The sequence below is a fragment of the Mus caroli genome, unplaced genomic scaffold (assembly GCF_978045245.1).
Source record: "Mus caroli unplaced genomic scaffold, Mus_caroli_1 scaffold_6, whole genome shotgun sequence".
NCBI lineage: Eukaryota > Metazoa > Chordata > Mammalia > Rodentia > Muridae > Mus > Mus caroli.
The window spans coordinates 140,008,506-140,027,199 of record NW_028227261.1 but is presented as its reverse complement, the minus strand read 5'-3'; the positions used below and the strand labels follow the sequence as shown (position 1 = coordinate 140,027,199).

Genomic DNA, 18,694 nt, shown 5'->3' with positions numbered 1-18,694 from the left:
TTCTCCCTCCCACTCTTTTGAATGAATTGTTTGGTATTCACAACCACTAAACACAGGTTAACCTCCAAGCTGCCTGAAATGCAGGAGGCATCTGGCTTTTGTTCCTTAAAGACAGTGAGTCAATGGAAAATACTTTAGCAGCTTCTGAATTACTTTACCTCCCCTTGCCCTGTATTTTGCTATCTGGTGGGATGATGGATCTGCACCATTAAAACTACGTAGATCTGATCAGCTTCTGAACTCAGCTCTAAACCTGTGAGTAAAACTCTCATTTGGAATCCTATTTTCTAAATTCTTTACAGGGGGTTTTCACATACAACTCTTAATAAAATCAATCTAAAACGGTGGGGAAAATAAAAGACTACTGTTTTTTAAAGTGGTGACTTCTAATATAATTTTTGAACTTTATACCTTAAAGTGAGTAAGAGACAGACAGAGAACACAAAAAGATCTTCAGTGAAACAGCTAAGAAATGTTTAGAGATATATATCTGGGGCTAAAGAGATGGCTCAGTGATTAACAACACTAGCTGATTTTCTAGAGGATTCAGGTTCAATTCCCAGCACCAGTATCTGACACCTTCTTCTGGCCTCAGCTTGCACTAAGCACACAGTTGGTACACAGACATGCATGAATGCAAAACACCCATAATATAATATAAACTTTAAAAATAACATTTAAAAAGAAAAATATCAATGCATTTCTGATGCATTTCTGATGTGGATGGTCCTAGGGTTGCTTGTATTTTGATGCTAATTCCACTTTCCTGGGAGGGGTTGCAAATGAGGAAAGAGTCAGTACTCAGGTGATTTCTTGTGGACCATCCCCTAATGAATAAAGGAGCCAATCACTGGGCAAGTAGGTGGGACTTCCAGGTTGGACAGAGGAAGAGAGGAAGCAGGAGAGAGTTAGGGCCTACTGAACATGGAGAGGACAGGATGTAGCTAGGAGTGTCTCCAGGTTTCAATGGCAGATTCATCAGGAATTGCCTCCAGAGGATTTAGATTTAATAAGGCTTTCAAGATTAGGAGTTTAGTTGCTGCGCCCAGCAGTTGAGTTACTGTTGTTTCTAAACTAAGTTTGTGTTGTGTTTTTCTTCACGTGGTAGCACATCTGGGTTCAAGAGAGAAAGGTACGGCAACAAAGTGGGTTTGCCTGATGTTCACCGCAAAGGCCATGAGGGTTTTGAAACCTGGGGTTGGCATGGTAGCAACCCACCAGTGGGAAGTTAGTGAGCTGGGTGGAGAGATTCGGGAGCTGAGTCAGAGTCTCCATGAGATACGCACTGTCCGGCAAGACCACGGGGACTGAGAGTAGCAGGGTGTAGTGCAACGATGTGCCCTTCATTTTAATATTTCCCACAACACACTCCAGCCATAGTATATGATTAGAACTTAACACAGTTCCCACTGAATGATAGTGTATCTGCTACACCCATACCTCCTTTTACTGTGTATCTTCATGTAAGTCTAGATTTTCAAGATCAATTTACAACTAATTTCCTATTTCATTTTTTATACACTTGATTTATTGGAGGGGCACAGTGCATGTGTGGATGTCAGAGGACAACTAGTGAGAGGCAGTTCCTTTTTCCCATCTTGTGGGTTCTGGGGATTGGAGTCAAGTCATCAGGTTTGGCACAGCAGCTGATTAATTTCTGAGCTACCCTGTTTGCCCACAATTACAAGATCTTAAGCCATTTTTAAAGTTGTTTAGTAAAACTCTTTCCAATATAACATGCCCAAACACATACTCATCAGACCTGTCTCCAGATCTCCTCCTTCTCCACTGTGTTTCCTCAGTTATAAAACTAAGATTCACAAGCATGCTATAGTCGGAGAACTTAGAATGGCAGCTCACTCTTTTTGTTCTTTCAGCTCCCTGTCCAATCTCTCCCAAATGCTTTACAATTGTTAATACCGAACATTGAAAACCACCACATCCTCCTGCAGTCCACTGAGGACACCCCACCTCACACTTTATGTTCCCTTTCTATTTTACCTATCAGACTCCTAATTAGGAGCCTGATTTTGTAATTAGCATTGTAAACATCTTTCTGTCCCTCTTTAAGTATTGATTTGCATCTTGGGTTTAGATCATTCATGACATGCATTTTTACTCTACTTCATTATGTTAATATAAAGCTGAAGTGTAATATAAAATGAATCTATAAAGGAAAAAATAGATAAATGTGATTTTAAAACCATAGCTCTAAGATAGAGACCTGCCAACTACTCAGGTATTTGGATAATGTGATGGTTTGTATATCACTGGACCAGGGAGTGGCACCATCTGAAGGTGTGGCCTTGTTGGAATAGGTGTGGCCTGGTTGGAATGGGTGTGTCACTGTGGGTGTGGGTATAAGATCCTCACCCTAGTTGCCTGGAAGTCAGTCTTCCACTAGCAGCATTTGGATGAAGACAGAACTCTCAGCTCCTCCTGCACCATGCCTGCCTGGATACTGCCATGCTCCAACCTTGATGATAATGGACTGAACCTCTGAACCTGTAAGCCAGCCCCAATTAAATGTTGCTTTTTATAAGACTTGCCTTGGTCCTGGTATCTGTTCACAGCAGTAAAACCCTAACTAAGACAAATTGGTACCAGAAGTGGGGTATTGCTGTGATAGGCCTGACCATGTTTTTATTCGAAAGAATGTGGATTTGGGGACTTTGTATTTGGAAAGCAATGGAATGCTTTAAATGGGGCTTAATGGGTCATCCTAGTAGGAATATGGAAGACTTAATTGCTGGGAGTAATTTGAACTGTGTTGACCTGGCCCAAGAGATTTCAAAGGAGAAGAATTTCAGAATGTGGCATAAAGACTGGTTTTGTGGTATTTTGGTGAAGAATGTGGCTACTTTTTGCCCTTGTCTGAAAAGTTTGCCTGAGGCTAAGGTGAAGAGACTTGGATTAATTGCATTGACAAAAGAAGTTTCAAAAAAGCCCAGCAGAGATTTTGTTCTCTGGTTAAGTCTCACAAAGAGAAGTTTGAACAAGCATAGCAAGCTTAGAAAGGCAAAATATAAAATAAATTGTTCGAATATTAAAGGAGTACCAGGAAGTGAAATGGAGCAAAATCTTGTGTTCTAGGAGATAACAGATTAAGGGAGTGGGACCTTGGGGCAAGATTCTACCCAGCTTAATTAGATCCAGGCATGGTGGTACACACCTTTAAATGAATACTGATCTCTGCATTCAAGGTCAATCTACAGAGCAAGAACCAGGATAGCCAAGCTTAGGCAGTGAAGGATTTAGAAAACATAAAGCTAATGATAATGTAATAGTACAAGGGGATCATGTTCTAGTTCCTGTAAGCAGCAGAACTCGGCAGCTTCAGCCACGTGGCTCTGGCTCTAGAGTTAAGAATGGAAGGAACTACTGGGAAAATTGATGGTGGTTAGCTGGAGCTAAGGAATTAGCAGTGATTAAGAAGAGACCAGCATCACTGAGGTGAAATCTTCTGGAAATTGTTTTCTGGGAGCACAAAGACGCTGTGTTCCAGAGATACCCGAGGTTGTACCTCATGCTGGACTTGGTAATGTGTAAGAGTCACTCAGGTGGTACTGCTTGTGAAGGAATGAAGGGATCATGGAGAGAAGCTGAGGCTTAGCACTGTGAGAGGCCAGGGAAGGCCATTGGAGAAAGTGAAGCCTCAGCTGTAGTTGATGGCCCAGGACTGAAGGGGTCATGCAAAGAATTTGAGGCTTGGCACCCTGAAGAGAGCCTATGGGAGGCTATTGGTGAAGCCTAGTTGGAGTGGAACACCCCAATGTATTGGAGATGTCAGTACCATGGGATGATCACCAAGAACAGCAGCCCAGCCGTAGTGGAGTGGATCATCCTGAGCTTAGAGTGCTACAGAGGGCAGAGCTGGAAAAGTGAGACCAGCCCTTAGGAGGAGTCCAAAAGATCAAGTGGAATCCCAGACACTGAAACAAGAAGCTGTAACATTGAAATTGCCTTGGAGACTCACAGATGTTAAAGATGCCAGAGCTATGGGATACATGCTGAGGAAAGCTGCTAACAGGGAGTAGAACCAGCCCAGGAGAAAGCAGTTTGTCGAAATCAACAAAGATGAAAAAGGAGTGGAGATCTGAAGACCGCTTTGACATCAGCCATGGAGATGCAGAGTTTGGAGTTTGCCCAGCTGGTTTCCTGCCTTGCTTTGGGGATTACAGTTAATTAAGTTGAATGAATCTCAGAAGAGACCTTGAACTTTGGACTTTTAACATTGTTGCAACTGTTATAGACGATGAGGACTTTGAAAGTTGGACTAAATGCATTTTGCATTATGCTATGTTTAAGTATGGCCCCCATAGACTCATGTTTTTGAACAAGTCTATGGGGACCAGGGAGTGGAATGTGATGGTTTGTATATCACTGGACCAGGGAGTGGCACCATCTGAAGGTGTGGCCTTGTTGGAATAGGTGTGGCCTGGTTGGAATGGGTGTGTCACTGTGGGTGTGGGTATAAGGTCCTCACCCTAGTTGCCTGGAAGTCAGTCTTCCACTAGCAGCATTTGGATGAAGATATAGAACTCTCAGCTCCTCCTGCACCATGCCTGCCTGGATACTGCCATGCTCCAACCTTGATGATAATGGACTGAACCTCTGAACCTGTAAGCCAGCCCCAATTAAATGTTACTTTTTATAAGACTTGCCTTGGTCCTGGTGTCTGTTCACAGCAGTAAAACCCTAACTAAGACAGATAATAATCAGGTATGACACTGGAATCCTGTGACATAGTCTCAGTTTTCAATCAACTGCAGTCTGCCAAGGGTATCAGAGTCTTGAAAGGCCTTTGCAATAACTATTGATAAGGGTGTGTAGGGACAAGAGCTTTTAAGTTTGCCAGCTAAGGCTGGGTCACCAGGGAAGCAGCAGAGTCCAGGAGCAATACACTTGATGCTCAGACTACATCAAAACTACATGGCTGTTTGTGGCACTCAAACTTTTCTCCAACAAGAGAAAGACCTATAGGTGTGTTGAGCATGTTGTGGTTGTTGTGACAAAATACTAGAGGGAAACAACCCAAAACAGAAAAAGTTTATTGTGTTCTCATGGCTTCAAGGGCTTCAAGCCATGGCTGTGCTGAGAGTACAGCAAAGCAAATCACTTCATGTCATGGTGGCAAGAAAATTGAGACAAAATGACCTCTGATGGCTTTTTGTCTTTCTTCACCTGGTCACTATCCTTGGGGACTCACCTTACAACCAGTGTAGGTCTCTCAGAAAAGAGCATGACAGTCACCCCCAAGCTATCCATTACTGAGCTCTGGTTTCTCAGAGGTGAGTGACTCAGGAGCAAGAATGAGCTTTCAAAAAGACCCATGGTGTTTCTGTGCCTTTCTCTGCATAAATGGTGCCAAGATGGTCAAGTCATTATCAATTGGTCTCTGCATCCCTCATCCACTCAGCCTTGTGCTGCTGTGGTAAGAGTCACAGAAACAACATAAAGGTAGTAAGCACCAGCATCTGCCCAAGAGTTTCATAGCACAACAGGTCAAAAGAGGAAACAGAGGCCACAGCATTTCAATAGGACAAGTTCAGTCTAGAGCAGATCAGAGGCCACTCATGAGATTCCTCACTTACCCTGGAGAAAGGGAGGATTCGAGAACACTTACACAGGTTTCTCTAGAGTGTAAGTGCATCAAATATTTCTGCTAGTCAAAACACACTTTCTCATTGTTTACTGTTATCTAATCTGCTCTGTTCCCAGAGATATCTTACTAATGTAATCCTCCCCATGACTTAATCTATTTACAAGGCAAATTGTGAGAGGTTTTGGCATTAAAGTGGATACCACTGAGAGACCACTGTGTGTTTATGTATCACACATTTAATGCTGGATTTTCATGCACATGATACAACATCATATCTCTCAATGAGCTTTGCCTTTAAAGTCAACCCACGATTTAAAGTGGGCATCCTCGATCCACTCAAATTGAAATCTTTTAAACTACATATTCATCAACATAAGATAAAATTCTGTATTCATGCCTTTATTGGAACTGTGAAGATATAACTGGGTGTATACAAGTCTCAAATGGTTAAGTGTATTTCCTGCCGATGAAAGTATTAGAGTATATTTGGTAGCATGTGCTCAAGCCAAAGAAGAAAATATCTGGTCAGACTGCTACTTACCCAATCGATTTTATCCACATTCCAGTATTTTTTTAAATCCCGGAACTGTATTAACATTCCCTTCAGGCCCACAACAATAATACTTGCAAGAACGCACTGCAAAGGAAGGATAAGTTGGGGGAAAGTAAGACAAACATTTTAATGTGAATTTAAAAGCATCAAGATATTGTTGGTTGTTTTTCAAGCAAATTGTTGAAAAAAGCTGTCACAAATTAGATTAAAGTAATATTTGTTTAAAATTAGCTTATTTTGTACTTTTGGGATGCAAGATCAATTTTAGCAAATCAGAGGACAAAACAGATGCAAGTCTAAAAAAGAGAAAAAAAAGAGAAAGAAAGTAAATTATGAGGCTGAATGTCCTAAGACTGAACATCCTTTTTATTAGGATCACTGTATTTTATTTGAAAGGTGTTTGTTATAGAAATTATGCATTCAATTTATATATGTTAATAGCTGTCCTAATATTAGACACCTTTTTCATAGATACTTAGACCCTTGAGAAATGAACTTGAGTATTAGTCAATCATCTTATAAAAATGCTGACTCTCCCTTGGAAAGCTAGGAACCAGAGAACCAGAGGCAAAGACCAGGATGGTAGCTGGGGTCATGGGGAACCCTGGTTAAGAAGGGGTAGGTGAAGCACAGGTACTAGTGCTAAGTCCCACTCCGTAAGAGACATGTGCATGCTGTGACAATGGATTTTGTTGTCTACTCCCTTTCTTCAACCCACACTTTCTGCAAAATTCTTTGAAAGCTTCTTTTTCATTGCTAGGGATCAAAGTATGCAAGTCATTCATGCTCAGCTCATTTTACCATGGAGCTACGTATGCCCCAGTCCCCAAAGCACACTTTTCATAAGAGAATTTCTAGTTCCCCTGATGAGCCAGAAGATTGTCACCACTTCCTTCCCTTTCTCTCCCATCCTTCCTTCTACTCAATATTCACTTATACAAAATGTTTTTCAGATTTAAGATTATTGAATTTATTGTTCTAAGGTGTTTTATGTGCAATGATTATGATTCAAAGTCAAGAAGTATATCATAAAAAGCACTACTATACCATGGGCAGCCAGTACAGCAGAGGTCCTATTGCATAGATGACAATAAGGACGAAAATGCAAGATATTAGACAAGCCACCTGTAAAACACAAGACAGACAAAAGAGAAAGCCTTGAACTCTATTGTTATTTCAAAGCTATGGGAACAGGGGCAAGAAAAAAACATTAGCATATCATTGTTAAATTGCATGGTCTGTCCTTAGCTGTGTTTTGCAGTGACAAATGTAACAGTTGACAAACTGGTACAACCAAAATGAAGTTAATGATGAGACAATTACAAATGCACAGTACAGTACACGCACATGCACTCATACTCACAAACAGGGCACCATTTATTGGCACAACACAGTGAAGCAAAGGCTGGTTGCCAGTGAGAATTAGACCTTGGTGGAAAATTCTATAGCCTGATTCCACTCCTCACTTCCCAGAGGGCCATGTGGATAACAAGAGGGGAATTTGCAGCCTGGGGTTTTTCTCTGCTAGTGAGATATTTGCACCAAAGCTCCTCCCACCCCCACCTCCTCTGAACTTCCTCACAAGGAACTCTAGCAACAACGTGCTTGGATGGGGTAGCAGGCACAGTTTCTCTGCCAGTACAAGAGACTTAATCTTACTAATCCCAGGAAGACTTTAGTGTGATGTTCCTTCTCACTGAGCCTGCTGACAAACCACCTGACTTCCAGAGCAATGACGGAGAACCTGATTTCACAGAAGCAGAAGTCTGATTCTTTTAAAACATTTGACCAAATTCACAGGTCCTCAAATACATCTGAAATATCACTATGAAGAATTCAAAGGGAACCTTGTTGTATTGGAATGGCTTGAATTTTAAATATAAAACTAAATTCAGAATCCGATAAGAACAACTGAAGGCCTCAGACATTGCTGCTGCTACTTTGAAACCAGCTTGGCCATCTCACATGGAGTAATGCACACACTCACTGTAGATCTAGAAGAATGCATAGGTTATGGAACACCCTCCAAACATCAGTCGGAAAGTACACGTGTGGAAGTCAAAGCCATTGGTGATAAGAGAAACTAGACACAAATCATACAGTTCTGAATCTATAACAATTTCTAAAAGAGAAACATTATAGGTTGACAGGGGATGGAAGTAGGCACTGAAAACTGAATATAATTAGACATGTGGAAATACCCATTTTGAAATGACAGAAATATTTTATATTCTGATTTTTTTTTTGGTTATACAAAATATACTTTTCTTGATACAATGACTTTTACCCCAAAAATGTTGTGGCATTTACTAGAGTTAGTAAACCAATATAAACCTGACTTGACAGAGAGATATTGGAACTGAATCTGTAACAGCTGCTTGCTTGCATGCATGTGAACACACCCAGAGGCAACCAGCATGGACACTTGTCTTGAACTTGATGCCTCTGAAGGACATACTTGTGGATGGGGCGGGGGGAGGAGGGAGGACGGTACTGAAAAATAGCAAATGACTCAGCTTATCAGACATGCTCACAGACTAGAATAGCTACGGTTAATAGCAATGGACAGAAAAAAATACACTAACTGCTAAGTTTTACTTCAAGTTAAAAAAAAAAAAGTCAAAAGTCAATGACATCAGTGACGTTTGTCCTCCCTCCCTGTGGGTCTTTTTAAATCCAATACATACTATGTGCCTGCGAGCAGGTCAGTCCTAGGAGATGAAATGAATTCAGTGTGAAGTCACCATTCCTAAGAAGGCTCTAAGGCATAGAGAGACTAGTTCATCCAAGGTCATGCCTGAGAGATTGTAGACATTTGGAGCAGCATGAAGCCAGGACTGGATCCAGAGCCACACAATTTTGAGGATTTTTTGTTTGTTTGTTTTTAGTTTATTGGTTAATTTATTTCACTTTCTTTGAATTGCCTTCTCATTCAGTTCAACATGTATGTATTAGCCACTCAAAATTATATGGTGATTTGGAGAACATTAAACCCTTATTGTTTTAAATCTTGATTTATTTGTTATATGTATAGCTGTTCATCTGGGTATGTGTCTCTTCAGTATGTGCCTGGTACTCCTGAAGGCCAGAAGAGGGTGTCATGTCTCCTGGAACTGGAGTTACAGGAAGTTGCTATTTTGTGCATGTCAGGAATTAAAACTTTAACCCCCTGGAAGAGCAACCAGTGTTCAAAGTTGCTGAGCCATTTCTCCAGCCCAATCTCCTTATTTCTAAGCAAATGTTTAATTTAGCATAAGCCTATGTGTTTGGAAAAGTTTTCTAACTTCTGTCAAGAATCACTGGTGGTGGGAAAATGTTGATTGAATTGGAAGAAAGGGACAGTGCTCAGTGGCAGGACCCTGGGCAGAGTGGGGGAAATAGCAATCTCGCTCTTTCCCTGTCTGTCTCTCTGTCTCCTTCTTGTCTATCTACAGGACCATCTTGTTGTGTCACCATCTTGTTTTTAATAGTCTTAAATACTGAGAATAAGTCTAACGACTATAAGCCTACTACATAAACGGTGAAGTTTCCAAAGATTTGTTTACTTTTCAAGTTTTGTTTTACTTATTAATAATGTGTCCTTTTCTTTGACTTGAATTGAAGCAGGGTGTGTATTACTTTTCTAACCGACGATATCATCTCTGATTTAATGTGGCACATTTGGTTCTCAGCACTGGCAATAGAGATTTTGTGCACACATGGTTGGTTTAATTTGGCATCTCTCAGCGTGAGGCAGTTCAACAAGTTAGAGATTTTCAAAGCTCCTTTTTAAAGTTCCTGGATAGATTACAGCCTACTAAGACTGCTATAAAACACTACTCAGCAACTAAATATTAGTAAGTAATGTGCAACTCCCTTAGGCTCTTCACTAATAATAGTTGATTTGCTTCCACGTCAGAAAACAAACAGAGCATAAGTAAGCTGGCAGTGCATTTTAGAAAGCGGTTATAAATGCTGAAGGCAAGTGTGCACATCCTTACCATCCATGGGGCAACCAGAGCCTGTGCATTTTCCTCTTTAATACTTTCCATGTCATGTTGACTAAATGCTTCAGGACAATTTTTGGCTTAAAACTTTAGGCAGTCACATCTAACAGTTAAGTCTGCATAAAAGTTAATGAAATCTCAATTTTTCATGTTTTATTACAAGGTTATGTGCATATATAGGTATGTGTATATGTGTGAATATTACATAAATTCCCTTTCAAAGACACACAGGAAATGATGTCAGTAGAACAGTTATATACTGCACATTCCATACAAAGATGACCAGTGCGGGCATTAGAGTCCTCCATAATCATGCAATACTTAGTTGGAAAGAGAGGGAGATCCCAATTGTTAGCTTCCTAAGCAGGGGTCAAATAAGGTCCAGATTTATGAAAGGTAGTGGAATTGTTTTGATGATGATGATGATGATGATGATGGGAGGAGGAGGAAAAGGAGGAGGAGAGGAAGATAGGAAAGGGCAGTGAGAAAGAATGAAAGGAAGGTGATAGGGCAAGAGAGCTAAATTAAGAAGGCCTTGAAGACACCTATGGTCACTTGATCTTTGACAAGGGAGCAAAAACCATCCAGTGGGAAAAAGACAGCATTTTCAACAAATGGTGCTGGCTCAACTGGTAGTTATCATGTAGAAAAATTCAATTTAATCCACTCTTATCTCCTTGTACAAAGCTCAAGTCTAAGTGGATCAAGGAACTCCACATAAAATCAGAGATATTGAAACGTATAGAGGAAAAAGTGGGGAAAAGTCTCAAAGATATGGGCACAGGGGAAAAATTCCTGAATAGAACAGCAATGGCTATGCTATAGGATCAAGAATCAACAAATGGGACCTTATAAAATTGCAAAGCTTCTGTAGGCAAAAGACACTGTCAATAAGACAAAAAGGCCACCAACAGATTGGGAAAGGATCTTTACCAATCCTAAATCTAATACGGGACTAATATTCAGCATATACAAAGAACTCAAGAAGCTGGACTCCAGAAAATCAAATAGCCCTATTAAAAATGGGGTACAGAGCTAAACAAAGAATTCTCAACTGAGGAATACCGAATGGCTGACAAGAACCTGAAAAAATGTTCAACATCCTTATTCATCAGGGAAATGCAAAGCAAAACAACCCTGAGATTCCACCTCACACCAGTCAGAATGGCTAAGATGCTGGTGACAGCAGATGCTGGTGAGGTTGTGGAGAAAGAGGAACACTCCTCCATTGTTGGTGGGATTGCAAGCTTGTACAACCGCTCTGGAAATCAGTCTGGCAGTCAGTTCCTCAGAAAATTGGACATAGTACTACCAGAAGATTCAGCAATATCTCTTCTGGGCATATACCCAGAAGATATTCCAACTTGTAATAAGAACGCATGCTCCACTATGTTCATAGCAGCCTTATTTATAATAGCCAGAAGCTGAAAAGAACCCAGATGTCCCTCAACAGAGGAATGAATACAGAAAATGTGGTACATTTACACTATGGAGTACTACTCAGCTATTAAAAACAATGAATTTATGAAATTCTTAGGCAAATGGATGGGTCTGGAGGATATATCATCCTGAGTGAGGTAACCCAATCACAAAAGAACACACATGCTATGCACTCACTGATAAGTGGATATTAGCCCAGAAACTTAGAATGATCAAGATACAATTTGCAAAACACATGAAACTCAAGAATAAGGAAGACCAAAGTGTGTGTATTTCGTTCACTCTTAGAATAGGGAACAAAAGACCCATGGAAGGAGTTACAGAGACAAAGTTCGGAGCTGAGATGAAAGGAATGACCATCCAGAAACTGCCCCACCCAGGGATACATACCATATGCAACCACCAAACCCAGACACTATTGCATATGCCAGCAAGATTTTGCTGACAAGACCCTGATATACCTATCTCTTGTCAGGCTATGCCAGTGCCTGGCAAATACAGAAGTGGATGCTCATAGTCATCTATTGGATGGAACACAGGGCCTCCAATGAAGGAGCAAGAGAAAGTACTCAAGGAGCTAAAGGGGTCTGCAACCCTATAGGAAGAACAACAATATGAACTAACAAGTACCCCCAGAGCTTGTTTCTCTAGCTACATATGTAGCAGAGGATGGCCTAGTTGGCCATCAATGGGGGGAGAGGCCTTTGGTCTTGTGAAGATTATATGCCCCAGTACAGGGGAAGGCCAGGGCCAGGAAGTGGGAGTTGGTGGGTTGGGGAGCAGGGTAGTGGGTGTATAGGGGAATTTCAGAGAGGAACGGAAACTAGGAATGGGGATAGCATTTGAAATGTAAATGAAGAAAATATCTAATTAAAAAAAAAAGAAGGTCTTGAAGAGAATGCAAGCAATGAGCCAGCTTCCGGAAGAATCAAAAGAATATAGTTTTGCAAATTGGAGCCCAGAGGCAATCTTAGCGTTGCAGCAGAGCATGCCAGCTGCTGTTCTCAGTTGTGGCTGTGCTGCCTCTGCAGCAGATGCTGGCTGGCATCCCTAGTGGTTCTGTGATCCTCCTGAAGTCCCTGAAAACCATTGATGTATCTCCTCTGTTGCAAGTGAAGAGAAGCGTGCAGGGGAGGGAGCCAAGGGACAGGGAGCTCATGCACAGAGCTAACATTCCTTCTGGCTCAGAAACCAGGGAAGTAAGAAACAGGGTTCACTTGTCCTGTTTGTCTGGCTCTCTGAAAGGCTGTGGACCTCACATGTAAAGGAGAACACAGCTTAGAGCATCGCCACGTGTGTCTATGACCAGAGCACTTGCTAGTGATGATCAGACTGTTGCTATTCCTGTTGAAGCATTGAATTCGTTTTTATGAGACACTGGAGGTCTTTTTATTCCATTCACTCATATACAATAGTCCTAGAGTCTCTGCCCCATAATCATCACGAAAGGCTCCTAAGTTCTTGAAATGTGACTAGTCCGTATTAGGATTAATCCGCACATGTAAAATACATACCAGACTCCTAAGTTTTATTGAGGGGGAAAATATATTTTAAAACTGTATATACTTCTCTAATCCATGTTGAAATTATAATTATTTTATCCTATCAGGTAAGTTAAATGTATTAAAATCAGTTTTAATAGGTTTTCATTTTTAAAGATGGGGCCACCAGATAACTTAAATTACTTACTTAGGTAAATCATACTATATTTCTTTCAAACAGCACTTCTATAAAGTATGTCACCAAATGCCTGATTTTAAAAAAGATTTTTTTCAACAATAAACGTTAGTATAATACATTTAAAATTTATTAACTCTAATAAAAATTGCTCGATGAACAAAAGCCAAATCTCTGGCATAATGGCAGCAAAACTGGTAAATTGTATCCTACATCATTCCTAGCCATTTTTCTTTCTTGTTCACTGTGTTTATGCACAGAGATATAGTATCTATGACATGCCAGGTCCCTGGCTAAATGAACACCAAGGACACAATGCAGCAGATGGAAGCTGTGCTCTGCAGGGTCTTTAATTCCAGTCTAGAAAGAAGATATCAATCCTACAGTCACATTAGTGAGCACAAAATGTCAACGGTGCACAAAATGTGAAGAGAAGACCCACAGCCCACAAGCCTTAGTGATGGCTGCAGAAGAGAAGAAAGCAGTCAAGAGGGAACAAGAAGGCATGGCAGAGAGAGGAGCCTAGCGGACAGAGAAGAGTGTTGTACTGGGAAGCTGAATATGAGGTAGAACCCAGGCCAGTGGGGTTTAGAGAGATGCCTCCACAGTTAAGGGCTCCAGCTGCTACTCTGCGAGCTGAGTTCAGTTCCCAACACCCACAGCAAGTGGCTTACCACTGCCTGTAACTCTAGCGTCAAGACATTCAACACCATGTTTCTGGCCTCGGCAGACACTGCATGGGTGTGCACATTGCACAATGAATGACACATGCTTAATAAATAAAACTATCATGAAATCTTAAGAAGGAAGGGACACGGGAACAAGGGAAAGACTGTTTAGGGTAAATAAATTTCTGACCTAAGCAAAGTCTTTTTTGGGACTGAAGGAAGAAATAAGATGCTGTTGTCTGTGGAGCTGGGATTGAACCCTGGCATGGCAGATGAGTGTGTTATTATCACTTAGCTACCCCTCTAGCCTTAAATAGATAACTACTACACAAAAATATCGCAGCGCAGTATTCCAGTGAGAATACTGAAGCTGTTGCAGGCAGTAAAGTAATTAATAAAGGTAATGTGCTTATCATTTGGGCTTTGATGAGTTGTAATTAGCTAAAAAGTTGAAGGGCTTTTATGCGTTCCAAGTTAATTTAGTGGGTATGCATTCCAGTGCCTAGGGGAGGCAGAGACGTTGAAGAGCCTGCGCTTTGAAATCATGAAGTGTGAAAGGGGTTTTTTACAAGTACCCTAGATAGAGCCAAACTTTGAAAATATGCTTAGCACTCTCTTCAAGTCAGCTACTATACCTATGTATACTTAGTGGTAGCAGCATAAAAGGTCTGAAATGGATAGCAAAGCATCCTCAATTTGAGCATGCACATGAGTTCAGATTCTCTTCCTGTGCAGTTGGACAAGAGTGGTTAAGAAATAGAGCCCTCACCTCAGAAAGGAGGGTACCCTCAGAATATTCTGCGGGCAGCTGTTAGTGTTTTTGCTAGATTCTAAGTTCACTTCTTGTAAAGTTTGATGAAGAGAATACCATGCAAGTGGGAGAAATCTTTATAAAGCAAAAGTGTTTAGAGGTGTCCTCTTCTGACAATCATTCAAACATGTGACCCCAGAACAAAGACAGAGCATCCTGTATCCCCACTCTAGTAAATGATGTTATTGGCCCACTAAGATTTCATACTTAGGACAAATTTTCTGAAGTGTTCTTTCTCTGAAACCGTCACTGTTGAAAGTTACAAAGACTGATCAGAGAATTTTCTTATCACTTATGCAGTGATTAAAAATGCATGCAATGCGCCTAAGGCCAGAGATGACACACATCAAGGTGGATACACATCACAGTGGCTACACCTCAGGGCGGCATTTCAGCCTCTCTGTCTCTAAGACAAGTGACAATATCATATCAGGTTTCTCAAGCACCTGCAGCAAGTCTGAGGGCCAACTAGGATGGGCAAACCATCCCAAGAGAAAGCTGTCCCAGGCACACAAACATCTTTGCTTTAAAACATTAACAGCAGAAACCTGGTAAACTCAATTATAATCACTGGCATTTCAAAAGTGGATTCTGACTTCTTATGTGTTTCACTAGCTGAGCGTGTGACAATTCATCTAACCTTTATACAATTGTAGCTCTGCTCTGTCAGCTGAGTCCACTTAAACCTGAGGAGTTTCTGGTGCAGTCACCCATTCCTACATGAAGGAACCAGAGTGCAAGTCCAGCTTCCAGAACCTTCCCTTGACATATTTCATTCATTCAGCCTAAAAATGGAAACAACCTAACATACTCACTTTTTAAAGAGAGGCCTGTGGAAAATCTATAGCAACCTAGAATGCTACAGGAAGGAGTCGAAAGAGAAAATGATTGCAACCATTTAAGAGTAAATTACAAAAAAGGTTTGTGCCAACCAAGAGACACTATGAACCTGGATTTAAAAATCACTAAACTTCATAGAAACCCATCAAAGTATGTGATGTCATGAATCTGAGCTTACATAAGAATTTAGTTTCTTAAACAAGTTATAGTAATTATTTGTTAAATTGTAATATATTCAAATTTGATTTCGCAATTTTTTTTCTCTGTGCTGTGGTGCATGGCAATGGTTCTCAACCTGTGGGTCGCAACGCCATGGGGAGAGTTGGAAAGACCTTTCCACAGGAGTTGCCTAAGACCACTGAAAAACTCAGATATTTACATTATGATTCATAACAGTAGCAAAATTACAGTTTTGAAGTAACAACGAAATTATTTTAGAGTGGGGGGTCATCACAACATGAGGAAATGTATTAAAGGGTCACAGCATCAGGTAGGTTGAGAATCACTGGTGTATAGCATCAGTTTTATTCAATACTTAGTGTTTTTCTGTATTTATCTTGAATCTTTCCCATAAGGTCACAAAACCTACACTTTTCTCATGAGTTGTTCTACAACTTAAAAACTATATTAGTAGCATGTAAAACTGTTTATTGATTTTCATCCAATTCTTATTATCTAATAATGGTTAGCTGTGATTGTTAATTTCTTATGATATACATCAATTTCTTTGATGGGTCACTGGTTATAAGTACAAATCACTCAGAATTTAAACCTCAGCTTTGCCATCCCCAAGCTGTGACATGGGATTGTACTACAGTTCTGGGCATTCCATTCTGCAAAGAAGCTCCTAAAGTCAGAAAGTAAACAACTCAAAGTAGCTTCAGGAACTCCCTAACCTGACCAGATGCACTAGGATCTCCCAAGAGTACACAATAAAGACTACGGAATCATTACAGATAAGCCAAGCTGCAAAGAGTACCCTCAAGCCAGAGCAGCTGCCCAGAAGGAACCAGCTGGCTACCTGCAGAAGTTTAGACCAACTGGGGCAGCTGATACTCTCCAGCCTGCTGAGCAGCCTGAAGACTGCGCACTATGTTCCAAGTTCCCAGATTTTGTCAACTGTCACCCATCCTGGGGTGCGCTTTGATGGTGTATCTTTCTTTGAGTTATTTCTGCTCCTGTAAGCAATCCTTCACCCATATTCCTGTAAGTAACTTCAATAAAACTCATTGGTTCCCTAAGTTGGACTTTGGTATCATCTGTATTATACATCCATAAAATCTGTTGTGGGATCCCTATCTTGGCTGAGTAGATATGTGTTTTGGGTCTCCCCAGGAAAAGTTTCATAACACAACACCTGGGCCAATTTCTTTCATCAACTTTGTCACATAGAAACTGAGAACATCTATTTTACATCTTTCAGTGAGTTGCCTAAAGTTTGAGTTCATTTATGTAAGAAGACACACAATGCCTGACACGTAATATGATGATATTGTTTCCACTTCCATCTATATCATCCTACCCTTACACAGAAGGATGATGCCCAGTATATATCAGGCTTGCAAGAAATGTGAATCCATTGGAGTTTCTAAAAAAAATATATAAAACTATTGTTCCTTTAACCTCAAATATTGGCATATATAGAATATATATTTGGCACATATGCTCACTGCTATACATAGAAATGTTCTTTTCAAGATATATTCTGCCTAGGCTTGGTTTTATTTTATGACAAGGAAGTGAAAGACAGACAGACAGAGAGAGAGAGAGAGAGAGAGAGAGAGAGAGAGAGAGAGAGAGAGAGAGAGAGAGAGAGAGAGAGAGAAACAGAAAAAGGAAAGTCATGCTGTTTAGCTTAACTAAGAGACCGCTAGAGGGAGCTCTGGCTTCAAGATTGCTAATAAAGCTACTGTGGGCAAGGAATGCAGCAGTTTGCTCTTTGCATCATAGAGCCTGTGGAAAAGTCATTGATAGGAAAAATTCGAAAAAGAGGGGAGTCATAACAGGATGGAGGGAATAGGAGAGGGAAGGAGGAAGAACTTTTAGAAACTGCTTAGAAAACGTGAATCAGCAACGTTTTCAAGACTCAACAAAGCAGCCTTCCACTCTGAGAAAGGGGTGACGGCCCCACAGCCCCCCTTTCCCCGCAGAATAATTGTTACCTGCGTCTTTGCGCCGGTGCTGTACAAACCAGCTGTCCTTCCCATGGCGGCAGCGCTTGGGATGCAGAAGAGAAATGAAGGGATCACGTTGCTGAGGCCATGGGCCAAAAATTCCTGCGAGATTAGTTATGGGAGAATGGAACATTTCTTTATCATAATCCCCTTCTATGGTCCCAGGTACAATTTGTCAAAGAATGAAGCTTGTTTATGCTCAGCTACTATTCACCGCACCAGCTAAGATGTAATAGTTTATAATAAAAATAGCTAACATTCATAGCCCGCTTGCAATCCTCCAAAGCCTATTCTAAGAGCATCACTCAGCTCTCATAATGAACTCATGAGGAGATTTTAATTATTCATGATTTCCATTGCCCCATGGCCTACCCCTGTTTTGTAAATTGGGATTTTACTCTCTCCCTTTCCTCAATGACCTCCGCCTTACCAACTCCAACCTGGTATAAAGAAGCATTTCCCACGGCTGCTCATCCCTTCCTCCTTAAAAGATCCCTTCAATCGGCTTCTTGTACCCCACACTTTCCAAGCTTGCCTCTATCTCTCCACCTGTCACTTCTCAGTTTCTTTTGTTATCTAATCAATTGCGATTGTAGGACCCTTTCTATTGTCTGTCTACATCTTAACTGTCCAAACACACCCTGGCAACTCCCAAATCTACATCTTCAGCTTCGACTACTCTTCTTAACTGGATTGCTACACCCAACCTACTATTTGTGATCAACATTTGATGGCTAATGGGAAATCAGTAACTACTTGTACTGGCTGGTTTTGTGTGTCAACTTGACACAAGCTGGAGTTATCACAGAGAAAGGATCCTCCCTTGAGGAAATGCCTCCATGAAATCCAGCTGTAAGGCATTTTCTCTATTAGTGGTCAAGGGTGGGAGGGCCCACTGTGGGTGGTGCCATCCCTGAGCTGGTAGTCTTGGGTTCTATAG

General features: G+C 40.9%; 1 protein-coding gene across 6 annotated transcripts in view; it reads right to left on the bottom strand.

Moving 5' to 3' along the window:
- Slc26a7 (solute carrier family 26 member 7) overlaps positions 1 to 18,694 on the bottom strand; it is a 122,058-nt gene that overhangs the window by 28,414 nt on the left and 74,950 nt on the right. For 5 of the 6 annotated variants that reach the window (XR_015047452.1, XM_029476358.1, XM_029476361.1 and 2 more), the window contains exons 9-11: positions 17,743 to 17,856; positions 7,206 to 7,283; positions 6,147 to 6,242 (exon numbers count right to left, since the gene is read on the bottom strand). Coding sequence is in view for 5 of the 6 variants with exons in the window: in XM_029476358.1 (XP_029332218.1) it covers positions 6,147 to 6,242; positions 7,206 to 7,283; positions 17,743 to 17,856 (288 nt within the window). In the remaining variant the exon portion in view is untranslated. The remainder of the gene's footprint in view (positions 1 to 6,146; positions 6,243 to 7,205; positions 7,284 to 17,742; positions 17,857 to 18,694) is intronic. The other variant, XM_029476362.1, reaches the window with a different exon arrangement.